The sequence below is a fragment of the Pristis pectinata genome, chromosome 9 (assembly GCF_009764475.1).
Source record: "Pristis pectinata isolate sPriPec2 chromosome 9, sPriPec2.1.pri, whole genome shotgun sequence".
NCBI classification, from domain to species: Eukaryota; Metazoa; Chordata; class Chondrichthyes; order Rhinopristiformes; family Pristidae; genus Pristis; species Pristis pectinata.
Window position 1 is genome coordinate 85818815 of NC_067413.1, and position 16896 is coordinate 85835710.

Sequence of the window (16896 nt, forward strand, 5' to 3'; positions counted from 1 at the left end):
TGTGTTTTGAAAGAAACATATAATTATTTTCCACCAGGATTGAGATAGGCAAGTTGCAGAACAGCTGCTGAACTCTTGAGGAATGAAGACATTTCTTTTAAATATTTCTCTATCCATCCATTTAAGTATGTCTGGGGGGAAAAGCAGAGAATTAAACTCAACTAATTATTTATAGATGGTGGTTTCTTAATTCAGAGAAAATCAACATTTCTTAGGTCGTAAATGTTATGAATGTTATGTTTTTCCAATCCAGGTTATCGTATTCATCTAAATTGCATCTACCACAAATATCACAATGAATATTATACTTGCTGTGAATTTTGCTATGTCTTTTTTTATGGGTCCCCTCAGTTTCTATATTTTAAGTCTCTCGAAGTAACCATAAGTTTCCTGTTACAAATATATCTAGATTCTGCTTCAATGATGGTTGTGGCAAAGAATTTCACATCCTAAGACAAAAAAATTCATATTCTATTAATTCATCATTTTCACTTTAATACTTTTTTTTGTGATCTTAAATTGCAGTTCTTCTTAACTAGCCAAATGCCATTTTGGTACTTCGTTAATTGGTGCTTTTTAGATGTTTTATATATATATATATATTTCTCAGGACCCAGGTTCTGTAAAAGGTCTAAGTAATGTGAATGAAATTGTGACTTAATGGTCATACCATTTGCTGCAGTAGAGGCATCTTCTCAACTCTCAGGCTATACTGGCAACATTGAAGGAGGTTCCAGTTACTCCTTGGGTGATTAGATGGATAATTGATGGATTGAGGTAACAAATGCTGTAGCTACTTAAGGCAAGCATCTTGAACCCTATGGTTCCAAAAGGTAACAATTCAGTTGGTGAACAATTGTGTCAATGGAAAAAGGGTGCTATGGGCTAGAGAGTTTCAGACTCGCAATAACAAAGTTATTTTTCCTGCAGGACTTCCAAAAAATAAAGGCATTTTTAAAAGCTATAAAATTTACTTTGCTACTGCAAGCTAACATTACTAAAAGCTATATATAACATTTGATTAATAGAGTATTGTTGCCCAAGTATCAATAGAAGTGATTGCTTATCAATTTCTTATAGCCTCCCATGGTGAAACTAGCAGCCTGTGTTCTTAAGAGACAATGGTGTCTGATTTCTGTGGGGAGGTTGCATGTTTTTGTTTCCCCAACACTGCTTTTTTTTTGGAAGACAGCTTTTTCTGCTTGTCAATTTCCAAAGTAACCTTTAAGTGGTTCTTTAGTTCCCTATCAAAATTGCATTATAACCATCTTGGCCTGCGCAATACACATAGCGTTTGCTAATTCATCAATCACATTATATCCAATTCGTGTTATGGAAACACATCACAGCAGAACTACCTGTAGTTTCTGTCGGCGAATGGTGTACCATTAGGCAGCTTGATTTCTACTTTCAGAGATACCTTTAGATACTAATGTTATTTGGTTCTTGTAATCTGATTTAAGTTCTTGGGTACAGCATGGTTTTTTTGCATAGCATATTTTATACAATTGAATTTAATATGAAGTCGTGTATTTTCCACCTTGTCTGCCTGCAAACTAATCTGAATTAGAGCTTAAATTTGCTTACCAATTGTGTAAACTGGACAGCTTTATTATTATTCATGTTCTTATTGTCAGAGCAAATTAATATCCTCAGTACAATTTGCAGAATTGATGTTTGAATTTATTCTGCAATGCTCTTTAGGTGTTTATGTCCAACTGCATTTTTCTATGGTTAAAGACCATTCCTCCCACTTGCTGGACATTATTGGGGAATCTCAAAGCTGATGTTTAATCATCATGCACATTGTTGCTACATGAAGCAATTCACTTTTATATAAAAGCCATTTTTATGCATTTTCAGTAACAATTTCTTGTACAGTTCACCGAATCTGTAGCATTTGGAAAAAGTGCTCAGAATATTTATACCTGCCACACCACAAATAATAAATGCCATGTTTCCTCTAGTCTTTATTTGAATGAAACTTTGTGAGGAAGAGCAAATTTAAAGACCCATCGCAATATTGTTTAATGCTGACAAATCATTCAAGGTTTTCAAGAAAGGGAAAAGTTTTAAAAGAATTCTGAGAGGCAGTATTAACTATTTATGTAGGTGGCTGATTGTTTGGCATTGTTGGTAAAGGACTGATGGGAATCTAATACATATGAGTAATCATATGAGTAATTGCTAGGATATGTCATTTGAAGATGCCTTTGTTGACTGACAACAGGTATGAAGTTATTGACCTCCAGAGCTATCTCTTCCTATTGCTGTGTGTGTGTGTGTGTGTGCGTGTGTGCGCGCGTTGAGGGGGAGGGGGGATGGCTGCAAGGAAGATGGGCAAATTTCAAGTAATTTACATTTTAATTCAGTTTCCTCAAATGTATGTTGTTTTTAGCACCTTTTAAAATGTTTTTGACATGTATTTCATTTTTACATTTTTAATATTGGTTGTAGTAGAAGGTTTCAGTACGTCAGGTTTTCATGAAAATGCATGATTTTGTTAAGTTTTCTAGCCAGCTAAGGTGGGGCATGACTTAGTTGAGTCGCAGGTTTTGTTCTCCACAAATCTGTGGCCTGGTTTATTCAAACCATGCTACTTATTTGTGACGGCCCTGTACTGTTAAGGATCTCACTGACCAGGTTGGAGCTGTCTTATTACCAGATGAAGATTCACTCAAGATTTCTGCAGGCTTATTGGATCAGTGAGGGGTGATCCCATGTGGTTCAGCACTTCCAGAAAATTCCAGGCCATTTACATTTCATTGGGACATGAGATGTGAAGGAGTATATTTAATTTTTTTTTAAAAAGCAGACAATGGAAAAACTCGGTAGTATCTGTGGGAAGAAAATCGGTCACTGTTTTGGGTCTCATTGTAATAGTGCAAGAGGCAGCATATAGAGAGATCCTTTAGGGAATGGGATGGTAAATTAAAGTGTCAGACACTCTTACAACACAATCCAACACAAGTTCGAGAAACAACACCTCGCCTTCTGTCTTACGCATTCTGGCCTTTCGTGCTCAGTATCAAATTCTCAAACTTTAAAGAATATGCCCTTTCTTCCTGTCCATACAAAGAACCATTTTTATCTGCCATCCTTTTTTTCTCCCCCACTGTGTATAGTCTGCCCAACTGGGCATGTCCCAGTATGCCAGGACCATGTTAGCAACAAATTACACAGCCATAGAAGCTTAGTCTGATTCCACCTGCCCCATGACTTCCCTCTACCAGAGAAATTCCCTGTGTTCCACCCATTGCCTAGTCCCAACTTCACTGCTACCTACACTAATTTGCTTCTCTCTTAAGTCTGATAAAGGGCCCCTCACCTGAAACATTAACTGTTTCTCTTTCAACAGTGGCTGCCTGAACTACTTAGTTTTTTTCCATCATTTTCTGTTTTACATCATGTTGACTCTGTTTTTCTTATCCTATGCACACAAGTCTGGCCTGCTGGGCAGGTCTCACAACCTTGTCATTAATAAAACATTACACAGACCAAGAAGCTTAATGTACTGGGAACTGCTGTCATTAAGCCCTTCCAACAGACATCTTGGATATTTTCTTTGTTCTACACATCTCTCCCCACCTTTCTCCCTTTGAAAACAACTTGTACCTCTCTTTCCTGGTTCTGACACAAAGTTGCAAGGCATAAATGTTCACTGATTTTCTTTGCAAAGTTGCTGCCTGACCTGTTTTTTTTCATCCTGGCAGTTTCTGGTTTTATCTCAAATTTTCAGCATGTACAGTTTTGTTTTCTTTATTTTTATTCATTTAGAGCTTTATCACCACTTCTTATGTAAAGTACTTTGAAATAACTGAAGTGCATTGCAGTTAAATTATTTTCAGAATGTGTCACAGGAACCTATTCAGACTTCCAACTGAGAGGTAAATAGTTACCTAAAACAATAATGTCTTTCAACCTTCTCTGCACACAGACATCAGAAGTCATTTTAAATGTACCTTTGTTTAAGTTAATTCATCAAGTTGTGTGGGGCTATCCAAGGGCAGAATTGTGAATAATTAGTTTGGGCATTGATGCTAGATTTCCCACTGCCCAGTGAGGTAAGAAACCTTGGGATAGATTAGGCATCAACTTTGGAATTCTCCTAGCCATTGGGGCCTGTGTACTTATCCACTAAGCAACTGGCAAATCCTAATTTAAATAAAATTGAAGCAAATCTTAAAAATGCCTCTTTTTTTCAAATCAGAAGTACCTTAAAGGAGCACATTGGTAAAAGAAATGTATTTCCAATTAATATTTCTCCTTCTCTAAGTATCTTTAAATACTTGCTGCAATTCTGTCCATGCATGTTGGGTGCCTTTTACAATCTTGCTCAAATGACTATTCTTCACTTATTGCCAAGTATTTCAATGCAAGTAACATCACAGCCAATTTCAAGTCTGTTCTTGCCCATAGTCAACACATTTACCTTCCTGAAGGGACATATAAATACATTTGGGAGAATGAATGCTATTTATTTTAATCCCTCTATTCTATCTTGGCCTCTTGTTCCCCTTACTCACTTCAACCTTATTGGCTCAGCTGATCATTTTTATCTGATTAAGTGATCAACTAAATGCACATATTCATGAGTGATCAGAGCAGGTACTGAAAAGGAAGATTAATTTTGAACAAACCCTAAAATAATTTGCATCAATGTACACATCTATTGATACTATATGTAATGTATCATTATGTCAATCATAAATAATGCACTATTACAAGGTTTTTAATAATACGATTTCTTTTATCTAACTGGAAATTATCAAAAAATGCAAAAGGATGATTTCTCTGTATTTTGTGCTTTATGAGAAGTTTGTAGTAGAACCACAACATTGATAATCATGTGGTCAGCAGTCTCCTGATTACCGCAAATGCTTTTGAACTCTCCAATACTATTGGAAATCTGGGTACACATTCTAAATTTATTATTTAAGTTTATGATAACATTTATTTGCATGTGGGTGAAATTAATGAAAACATTAAATAAGAGCTGTGGCCAAATTTATTAGCAAGGATGGTTTCCAGCATCTTTAAAACTAGTGAAAAAGATAAGGAAGGACAATTTGTGCTGGATGCCCTTGAGATTTCTCAGTCTTTACACTAGTTTGGTTGATTTCAAGCAAAAAATATGACCTTGTGGAAAATCTACCTCAATACCATAGTTATGAAACATGAACAGGTAGTTAAGTTAAATATTGCTGTGAAATGTAGGATAATGGGGAAAAAAATTGTGAACTTTGCCTTTGTGCTGTACAGAGTTGACTCCCTGTAATACATTGTACCTGTTAAAGTGTCATAATTAATATCTAAATTATATTTTAATACATAATAAAATCAAATTTTCCTATTAATCTATTTTCTATCTTAAAAGGTATGAAATGTAACTATTTGGCATCTGAAATTTTATATTATTGAATTGCAGTGAATGCAAATGCAAATTTGATCCATTGATCAAAAACAATTACTGTATTTTTGAATCGCACTCCAAACTATTGTCAGAAATCTTCTGTTGTCTTTTTGTGCTCTTCCAGATAATGGATGTTAATACTGGCGAATGATATACTTTTCCATTCCAGACACCCAAAGTAAGCATGAACCACTCCAAATTCAGCTCCTTGTTCTTAGCCCAGCCTTGTGCCATTCCTGTAGTCTCTCTGATAAAAATGTTTTTGGCCATGGCAGCCTCATCTTTAATCCTAATTCTCTACTCTTTACCATGCTTCTTTAATCTCTTTATTTCCCAACTAATTACACATCTGTCTTTTAGGATCTCCATTAATTCTACATGAGTGCCATTCCATTGCCTCCTTTCTTTCTGCCCTTTTTAACTGAATTAATTCTTTTTTTTTGCATTATTACAATATAATGGATTCAACTTCTTGAAGGCAGAATAATTTCCGATCTCTCAATTTTTCATTATTTTTATAGCAAGATCCTTAGCCACCCTCTCTCTGTGGGCATGTTACCAAAATTTATCCAGGCACTTAATTGGAATGAAGGGAGAGCTTTAACATCCAGAAAACCATTAGGCTTCCTTCAAGGCCAGTAAAATATTCCCATAATTAATCAACTAAATCAGTAGTTCAATGATTGTTTAACCAGTGCTCTCCATAGATTTCAGTTATGTAATAAATAAGCATTTATGGCACATGGCTGATTCATCACAAATCTATTACCACAAAGGCTCATTGCATTTTATGCAAACATTATAAACTTGATGAAAGATCAAGAAAAGGAACCTGCAGATGGAAAATTGGAGATTCTTTGAGATATACAAGTTAGAACATCTAGACAAATGGGACACTGGTTGTCATAACATGAACGCGGACTCCTTTATTTATCGCTCACCAATCCAGAGTGTCCTTATTTTATTCAAACCAAAATGGTGGCTTGCTGGGCCTCTGTAAACGTGTTTATTCATAGCAAGTCATGAGAATGCTTGATGTTGATATCATTCTTTGGTAAAACACAAAACTCAAAAGATTGTTCATTGTTTTGTATTAGATCTATCTATTGAACTGTTTTATTTTCTCAGCACTTTGGAGTTATGTTCACTTTTTTTTGATGTATACATTGATATTTTATGTTTATGACTTTGTCCAGTAATATCAGGTCTCGAACACTAACACCACCCGGTGGAACTAGGAATGCTGCTGCAACAGGCTCAGTAAATAGAAAGACCCTCAATGCTGAGAATTATGTAAGGTAATGTACTGCTTAATATCATGTAACTTCGAAGGAAAATGTTCTGTGAAGCTTTATTTGAAGAAGTAGTTTTATATCCAATGTAAACTACAGTGACAATTCTTTTTACTTTGAAGTTTGGGGAATTTTCAATATATTAGAAGGATAAAGGAAGAAAATAATTTGTAATGTTCAAGGAAATGCTGCAAATTTTCATGGTTAAAATTGTCTAACATTTGATTTTTGAGATGTGGACAACCCCAACAAGGCTAGCATTTGTTGAATAATCCATGTTCCCTTGAGTAGGTGCTGATGGACTTTATTGAACTAATTCCACACATGTGCTACTGATGCTCTCAATGCTTTTCAACATTGATGTTAGATTTGGAAATCTAGAATTCTTACCCAGCAACAATTAAGGAGCAGTGCTATAAATATACTTGCATGGCTTGAAGGTTCCCCGTGATCTTGTTTCTCTCGTCCACATTTTGTATTTTTATTTTTGACATAAATCATTTTTGAAACCTGCACCTCACAGAATGCTTAAGGGAGATGTAAGAGAGACTGCAAATGCTGGAAATCTGGAGCAATGCACAAAATGCTGGAGGAACTCAGCGGGTTAGGCAGCATCTATGGAGGGAAATGAACAGTCGACAATTCAGTCTTGATGAAGGGTCTTGGCCCAAAACGTTGACTGTTCATTTACCTCCATAGATGCTGCCTGACTTGCTGAGTTCCTCCAGCATTTTGTGTGATGCTTAAGGGAGACATACTTTCATTGAAAAAGTTAATTTGTGATCAGTTAAAGCTAAAAAGAACAGTGGTATTAGCACTTAAAGCAAAAGGAATTATTATTGAAAATCAAAAGAAATAAAATGTTGCCTTAATGATCATAATACTGGAATATGTTTATGCGTAGAGTGATTGGGAATGATTAAGGAGATGTCTTGATTTAGATTCTTGAAAATGTACTTAAATGAATATTTGAAGTCCTGACCTATTCTTGAAATATTGTTACGTGGTGAAGCTTGATATTCTGTAATTTCACTAAGAATAAATTACACTTTTCCTTTTCAGGAACAATGTGAAATATGTTTTGGACACCAGGGACAGTTCCTTGACCTCCAATGATGGGAACATAAAAGGGAACATCAGAAGTTCACCTGGTCAACAACTGCCAAGATTTTGTCATCAATGTGGAACCAAGTATCCTGTGGAAGGTGCAAAGTTCTGTTGTGAATGTGGAATGAGAAGGGTGATGCTTTGATCATATAATTTGAATATTTTCCAAGAAAAATATGTTAATACAATTTTCAGAGTTCATAAATGAGCATTGCACTGTTCAATATTATTGAAATTTATCCAAAATCAAAATGTATCATTAAAGAGAAATTACAATAATTAAAACAATAGCGCAATCTTTGAATTGTATGCAGTGCAATATAAGCAATTGTGAAATTGTTACATTGTTTGTATAAAATTGCTAATCACATTATACTGGAGTGTTCTTTTTCCAGTTGACTGAAATACATTGACTGAAATATTGTACATTAGTAAAAATAGTCTCTGCATAACAAAGAAATTTCCTCTAGTTATCAGGTAAAAGTAAAACTCAACATCCTTTGGTAATTTAATAGAGTACAATGAAATGTAACAGTTTAATTGGAAATTTTATTCCCGGTAATTATGTTGCAGCTCAGCAGTGATCAGTTGTCCAAATATAATAGCAAATTATCATTTACTGAGTACAGAGTAAACTTGGTAATGTAAATAATACATTGCTCAGCAAATTATAAAGATGGAATGCATCAAATTAATGAAGTAAATTCTGTCTGCAAAAAATATGAATAGGACAAATATTTAAAGATCAAAGCATTCACTTTACCTCGTACGTTCATTTGATCAATTTAGTTTACACATGTCACTTTGTCACAAATTATGCTGAATATTTGTATGGCTGCTGCAAATTATACAAATACAACACCAGTATCGAGCTATAACATTATAAATGTCTATAACTGGCCTTTTTGTCATCTGGCAAAGTATAATTTAACTACTGACACTGAAAATGTAACTCTGCATGGTATTATGGTGTGAAAGTTAAATATATCTATCTGAAGGTATTGTAACAACACAGGATTAGGACTTAATGGTCTCAAAGAAAAAAACAAACTTTATGCAGGTACAGGTTCTATACTGGTAAAACCATACGTATTTGGATATTGTGCTGAATCACATTTCTCTTGTAATCTTATCTGAAGTGTTGGAAATTGCAGTTTAGTTTATCCATGTGACTGACCGATGTTTCATGTGAATGATTTTATGTTTCTAAATGCCAAAAGGTAAACCCAGTGATATTGAAATGTTAAAGCACTCAGCTCTGTGGATTTTTTTTGAATAAAATAGGTCCTAAAAATTGTCCAGCAGCTCTTAAATACAGAAGGAAGACAATGTAGATCTTTACTTTTGTTATCTCAGTATCATGAAGGTTCATCTGTAACAAAGAAGGAACATTTTTATTTTTGTTTAGAAACTCTACAAATATTTATTTAGGATTCCAGCTTTGATCTGATGCACTATTGCTTATGAATCAGAAAGTTGTGGGGCAGACATTGCTCCCAAGACATGAGAATGTAACTGAGGCTGGCATTCAATGCAACACTGGGTGCAGCACTCAGTGGTGCTGACTTTTACATGAAACACGAAATCAAGGACGTGTTAACCCTCTCAGGTGAAATTAAAAGATCCCATGCCACCATTTGAAAGTCAGTAGTGTTCACCTTGAGTCCTAGCCAATGTTTATCCCTCAATCAATGTCATGATTTTTTTTAAACTGATTATCTGGTCACTGTATGCCATGTTTCTTTACATTAGAACACTGACTCCATTTCAAATGTATTTTTTGATGTGAGCATATCTCAAGGTTGTCGAAGGTATGGCAAAAAATTTATTGCCCTTAATATAAAAGGGTGTTAGGTAATTGTAAAAGTAACTTGATAATGCGTTACATCATCACAAATCTGTCAGTAAATACATTAAATAGCATTGAAGTTACTCAATAGAACAATTCTATAAGAAAACTTCATTTATTTTAATGAAATTCCTTATACTAATTAATTTAACTTTATTTATTAAAAGAGCAGAAGAAGGCATTGTCCTTTTTGTACACTGGTATCATGCAAGAGGGGACAGAGTTTACATGAGGAAAAATAAGTTGTTTGCATCAGGTTACCAGTCATTTATTAAAAATGGAAATGAAACATCATGTACAGACAGAGCTGTAATCATTGCTGGTCCTACTTGCCTCCAACTCACATTGTGCTTGTTCACTTGTAAGAAGCACAGTACTGAGAAAAAGCCTGAATTTAGAAGCTATTTGGGGATTTTGGAACAAGTCCCTGGAGATGTTCATGAATCTATACAAGGCACTATGTAATGTCTAGATACTTAGTAACTGGAGATAGTGCTTTCTTTTTTTAAAAAAAAATAGGGCTGCCAGTCTGCCTACTTCATAGGGTCTGAAACGAGCTGACACAATGGGGATGTTTGCTCTGACTAGAAGGGTGTTCAGAAGCATTACATACAATATCCAGTATAAGAAAAGGCCATTTAACCCAACTAATATGTTATAGAATTATACAGCATGGAAACAGGCCTTTTGGCCCAAATGGTCCATACTGACCAAGTTGCCTACCTGAGCATTTGCCTACATTTGGCCCATATCCCTTTAAGTCTTTCCTATCTAAATGTCTTTTAAGCACTATAATTGTACCCACCCCTACCACTTCCTCTGACAGCTCGTTCCATATACCACCACCCTCTGTGCGAAAATGTTTCCCCTCACATCGCTTTAACTCTTTCCCATCTCACCTTAAACCTATGCCCTTAAGTTTAAGACTCCTCTACCCTAGGAAAAAGACTGTGCCCCTCATGATTTTATATACCTCTCAGCCTTCTACACTGATGTTCATACCCAGTTATGTTCATTCTCCATTCAAGTATCTTCCATTCCATTTATCTCACGTCAGCTTTTCAGGATATCTGTATGTTCCTGATTCTCACGTGTATTCACTTAGTTTCATTTTGAAAGTGCCTCAACCATTTGCTGAGAGGGAATTTCAAATTCTTTGCATTCTCTGAGTAAAGGAATCTTCTATTAGATTAATCAGCAGTATTTATGCTCCACTTGTGGAAGACTCTAAAATTAAAAACATTTTCCATTTCTCCCAGTCTAACCACCTAATAATGTTAAAGTGACCTTTACAATTCCTTGGAGACCAGACATAAGTGTGGTCTGACCAGCATAAGCCGTAAGTTCAACTATTAGCATTTTCAATTTCTTGCAAATCTCTGACACTGCCTTTATTGATCTGTTCACATATTCCTTTGATCCTCCATCCCTTTCAGTTTCTCTTTTAAAGGTGTGGGTGATGTTTCTGTTTTTCCTATCAAGCAGCCTCTTATAATGGTTACAGTTTAAAAGTCATCTAGCTGTCTAGTCTGCACGTTTCATAATGTTGCCTTGTATGCTTTTGCATTCTTCTTCAGTCTTGTCTATAACTTCTTATTTGGTACCTTCCTCAAAGGTTACTGATTACAAAGGTCAAATCATTAATGAAAATTGTGAATAACTGTGCTGCTAGCACTGATCCCTGTAGAATACCACTCACAACCTTTCTGTTCTAAACAGGCATGCTTTACCTCTGCTCACTGTTTTAGCCAGTTTACCAATGATTCAGCTGTTTGTCTCTTAAATCAGTATGCCTTAACCTGTGTCACAAGCTTACCATGAAGAACCTTATCAAAAACCTTCTGAAGATCCAAGCACATGACATTTTTCATTCTTCTTGCTTTTCTGCAATCTATGCTGATTTTTTTTAATGTACTTTGTTTCTAAATATTCTACTTTTATTTTGGTATAATTTCTATTATCTTTAACTGATGTTAAGCTAAGGACTGTAACTCCTAGGTTTTATTCCAAATCCATTTTTATATGTGGAGCTTTATCAGCTGTCCTCCAGTCCTGGCACTCACTTTAATGGAACTATTCTTTGGTATTATTACATTGTATGTACACACCATCTCTTAAAATTTCGATTTGATAAACAACTTACTTTTTTTCATGTTGAAGAAGTTTAAGGAAATTGATAAATTTGGCCCCAGTACATGTTTGAGTTTGCCACAACGTATGAACCTGGTTCTCTAGGTTCAAAGGAAGGCACATATAATTGTAATTAAATGTAATTTCTTTTTTCAGATGGTAATGAGCAATGGAATGAGCTGTTATAGGGGCAGTAGAGACAATGGGATGAATTTGTTAAGCCTATTATTATCTTTATCAAATTCATTTTGCCCTTCATCTTTGCTACCTATGTGTAATCTCTGCTATATTATCTTCTTGACATGCCCAGTGTAACATCAGCTTTATGCTGATTGTTGTTGTACCTGATTGCTGCAACTCGCACATGACTGAGTGTGTAACTCAGTCTCTTCATGATATCTTTTACTAAGACACTCCTCGGGTTTGCTTTTTGAACCTCCACTTTGCACATCAGTTCCCTGAGCTGGAAAACTTAGTGTTATATGCAGCAATGTAACTCATTATTTTCTGCTTGCATATATAAATTGCTTTCCTGTATTAATGTTGATGGAATAAATATACTGGAAATACTCAGAAGGTCAAACAACATTTGTGAAGAAAGAAACAACATTTTAGGTCAATGATTAAACTTCATGAAAGGTCATCAGCTTGAAACATTAACACCATCGCTCTCCACAGATGCTACCTAACATGCTGAGTATATCCAACATTTTCTGCTTTGTTCTCAGATTTCTCATATCTGTGGCATTCTGCTTTTGTGCAAAGTTTGGTAGGATTAAGTAAACCAGCATGATGTGATAAATGCAGCTCTGTACAGAAGATGTGAATATGTGTTTGAAGAAGAAGGGAAATGCATAATATTTTAAAATGAGTAGAGTAGCAAAGAGACCTGTTATGCAGGTGTACAGGGTTATTAAGTATAATAGCATATGCTTGAAATGGCACAGGGACCCTTAGTTTGTGCACTGGTATCTTGCATATAATGTTTAGAATTAAGCTGCTAATTAAACACTTAAAAGAGGTTGTATGCTGTGCTATATCGGCCAAACAATATCACTGCTTATTTTACATTGGGCTCTCTGCACTATAATGGATCATTGCTCTGTGGGTTAACACTAAGTGGGATACTACTGTTTATGGAGCTACAAAGTTTTTTTAAGAAAGAGGCATTATTTAAATTGTTCAAGACCTTGGATTGCAGTTGTAATAGAGATGTGAGATTAGAAATATATAAGAAAAATTAAGGATATTGTCTTTTACTGTAGTGGATGATCTGATTTTTTTGTAAATTATGAAGGGTGATAATTATTTTATGTGATTGTTTCCAATTGTCAGCATAATAATTGAGAGTGTAGGTTTAAAAAATCACAGGAGAAGATAAAATTAATCTAATTGCAAAGAATTTTAAATTCTCTGTACAACCCACAATTGAAATACAGCCTATACATTCTTTTAAGATTATTGATACTTGGAAAGAAGTAATGAAAGACATAGACAAAGTGTAACAGATGAGACCACTTAAGAAAAATTCTTCTGCAGTTAGTGGTTCTGCAATTTTTTTTATTTAACCATCAGGCACATCTTTATTCTTATGGTATACATGTACTTGATACTTCTGATACTTGAGACTACACAATTAGTAATACAAGTTGGGTATCATGTAATTAGATGCAGGATTAAGCTCCAATTACCTTAGCACCAGAAGAACATTCTCTGTTGCATCGAGGTGACGTTTATGCTGAGCAGGATTTGAAGAAAAATCATAAAACCAATTTTTGCATTGAACCTTGAGAGTGAACACACAATGCTGATAGTCAAGTATGCCATGCTGCCTCAACTGCAGCTATTTATAATTATTTTTTCTAGACAATTATAACTGTACTTTTAAAGAGCCTGAATACATTATTACTGAATTTGAGCAACTCTTTGAGATCAATGGTACTGATTTAAGATTTTTTAAGCTTAAGAAAAATTATAGGCCATTAAAGTCAATGTCACTGGAGTGTCATTGTTTAGTGCAGGGTGTTGAATTGTTTTTGTTTTGGAAGTGCGCCTCAAGCAGAGCTGGGAGCGGTTCCAAGGTGTCAGCCTAGTTGAAGATAAAAGAAATTAACTGAACTACAGTCAGAAAAAGTCTCTGGAGTCGGGTCTGGCATTAAAGGACAGTGGACAGGAATGTAACAAATAAGAAGTGTTAGTTATGTGCAGCCAGAAGGAATTGGTGCCCATAGATCCAAAGCATAAAATACTTCTTAAAAAAAATATGAATTGTGTAAATCTATAGGCAACCAAGCTTAAATGGTGTCTGAATTGAAGGGGAGTAGGTACAGAAAAGTACAGTGATTAAAGGGAGCTATGCTTTTAAAGAAGAAAAGGACTCCTGGAATACTGGATCCAATAAACCAGATACCCAACGTAACAGCAGCTATTACTTGTTCAAAGTTTAGTGACTGATGGAAAATGCATGTCCAATCGGCAGAAAACAAAGGCACAAATTACTTTTAGATTTAAAGTTCATGCCCTATAGCGGTCTTAAAATTAAACTTGGACCTCTTACTGGTGTGCCACCTACTGGTGCATAAAACAAACTGCTGGAGGACCTCAGGAGGTCAGGCAGCATCTGTGGAGGGAAATGGATAGTTTCTGAATTGTTTTTGAAGAAAATTTATTTAGATAACAATTGTCCCAAGTCATTTCTGGATGAGGGCAGTGTGTACCTCGAGTTGGGCTTTATTTGCTTGTTCCATATCTCTGCTCCACACCACCTCACACTCCCAACTTCACAACATATATTTTATAATGTAGAGAAATGTATTAGAACTCTCAACAATATTTGGGTTTAGGAGGAGGCTTTTTCCTGTGTTTTTGTGTCTCTGGTGCCTTAAATTGAGGTGTCACATATTACATTTATTGCTCATTATCAGCCTGTATTTTGGCACTTGCCACTTTACTCAAAAGCAAATAAATGGATTATGGAGATTATTTCAAACGTGTTTAGGGAATTTTGTGCCCATCATCTTTATTGATTTGTAATGATTTACATTTGGTCTCAAATGTCACAACAAATATCAAAGGGTTAACCTTTTGAATAATTATCCCATGTATATTCACCAGTACCTTGTTTGCAGTAAACTTTTGAGGTAATGTATGTATCTGTTTCATGTGATCAGTTTTATTCTAATGTGATACATTTTGTTGTAAAGTAGAACTTTTGTAATATAATTTAATCTAAAATGGGAGTTTCATAACCTAGTATAATGTGAAAATTATAGTAAGAATTAGAAGACAGGAAACAGAAGCATTGTAATTAGTGTTTTAACAGCAAGCCTTATGTTAGTGGAAAATGTTGGAAATGTGTTTTTATCTTTAAATATACTTTCACTCTTCAACCAATGTTGTGACCTTATTTTTTTATATAGTAGTCCTGCTCATTGTTCTATTCTTGCAAGAATTCTGCTGAATTTTTATGTTTAATTTATAAACCTTAAACTTTGTTCCATAACCATTACATGAATTAATTCTGTTTTTTAGACCAGTTATACATATTTTTCATTGGAATTGCATTTTAAAAATGTAGTATTCCCAAATTAATTGTACAACATGCATTTTAATTTCTGTAAATATTTCTGTCCATTTAAATTTTACTCTGGTATCATGTGCATTTTTTATATGTTAAACAACCAATAAATTGCATGCTTTAATTGAGATTTGCATCCTTTGTAACTGATTATTTTATGAAGGAAAACAGCAAGCTCTTGGATGAGAATGTAGGTGGCATGATTAGTTTGCAGGTGACACCAAAATTGATGGTTTAGTGGATGAAGAGGGTTACCTAAGATTACAACGGGATCTGGATCAACTGGGGAAGCGGGCCAAAGAATGGCAAATGGAACTTAACTCTGACGAGTGCACGTTGTTGCATTGTTCTCGTCATTAAGCTGGAAAGGTGCAGAAAAGATGTTACCAAGACTGGAGGGCTTGAGTCATAAGGAGAGGCTGGATAGGCTGGGACAGTTTTTCCCCTGAGGCGGAGAGGTGACCTTGCAGAGATGTATAAAATCATGAGGGGCTTAGATAAGGTGAATGGTCACAGTCTTTTTCCCAGGGTCAGGGAGTCTAAAACTATAGGGTATAGGTTTAAGGTGAGAGGGGAAAGATTTACAAGGGACCTGATAGGCAACTTTTTCACACAGAGGGTGGTGGGTATATGGAACGAGCTACAAGAGGAAGCTGTAGAGGTGGGTACAATTATAACATTTAAAAGAAATGTAGACAGGTACATAGATAGGGAAGGTTTAGAGGGATATGTGTGTGCCAAACACAGGCAAATAGGACTAGCTCAGGTAGACGACTTGGTCAACGTAGACAACTTGGTCAGCATAGACAAATTGGGCCGAAGAGCCTGATTCCATGCTGTATGACTCTCCTGCCAAGTCTGAAAGTGAGTAATGCATCTCCCTTTCTGAAATGCAACTGTATGTAATTACATTTAACCAAGTTCACATTTTAAAACATGGATATATCTTTAATGCATCTAAATGTGAAAAGAATATTATGTATTTAATTATATAAACCAATATATACATTGATCTCCCCTTCCTCCAGATCAATGTGCAGACTGTTGCACAAGTTGATGACCAAGTAACACATCAGGTACATGACCGCAAAACTAGTGTGGAGGGGAAAACAAAGAAACCTTTGTTTATGAGGTACACTTCCCTCTTCATTTGTAAAAATTCATCTATTGGAACACAGGAAAAAAAATGAGTGAAGAGGTTTACGTGACTGTGGTTAATGGGATCATTTTCTGATTAAGAGGGAGTGTTATGCGTCTTCTGCCTACCTGCACTGCCTTAGTTTTCCCACGGTAGATGAGAACAGTTGGATATTGATTTGTACTTGATGACTAAGACAGGAATAGGAGACAGAACACGTTTCCATAAAGTGAATAGGCAAAACTGGTTGACAAGTTTCACCATGGATAGGCGTGAGTAGATTCCCTCTGAAGATAATGAATCAGAATATTTTCTGAATACCTGGAAATAGGTACAGGTTCAGGCCATCTACCACTTGAAAATGTGCCTCCATTCAATAAAATCAAGGAT

The 16896-nt window shown here is 35.3% G+C and overlaps 1 protein-coding gene across 1 annotated transcript in view; it reads left to right on the forward strand.

The window, feature by feature from the left end:
• Positions 1 to 15430, forward strand: part of zc2hc1a (zinc finger, C2HC-type containing 1A) — a 39529-nt gene extending 24099 nt beyond the window's left edge. Inside the window, exons 8-9 of the mRNA XM_052023069.1 lie at positions 6610 to 6711; positions 7768 to 15430. Coding sequence (XP_051879029.1) covers positions 6610 to 6711; positions 7768 to 7957 — 292 coding nt within the window. The 3' untranslated portion in view covers positions 7958 to 15430. The remainder of the gene's footprint in view (positions 1 to 6609; positions 6712 to 7767) is intronic.
• Positions 15431 to 16896: the final 1466 nt, after the last annotated feature.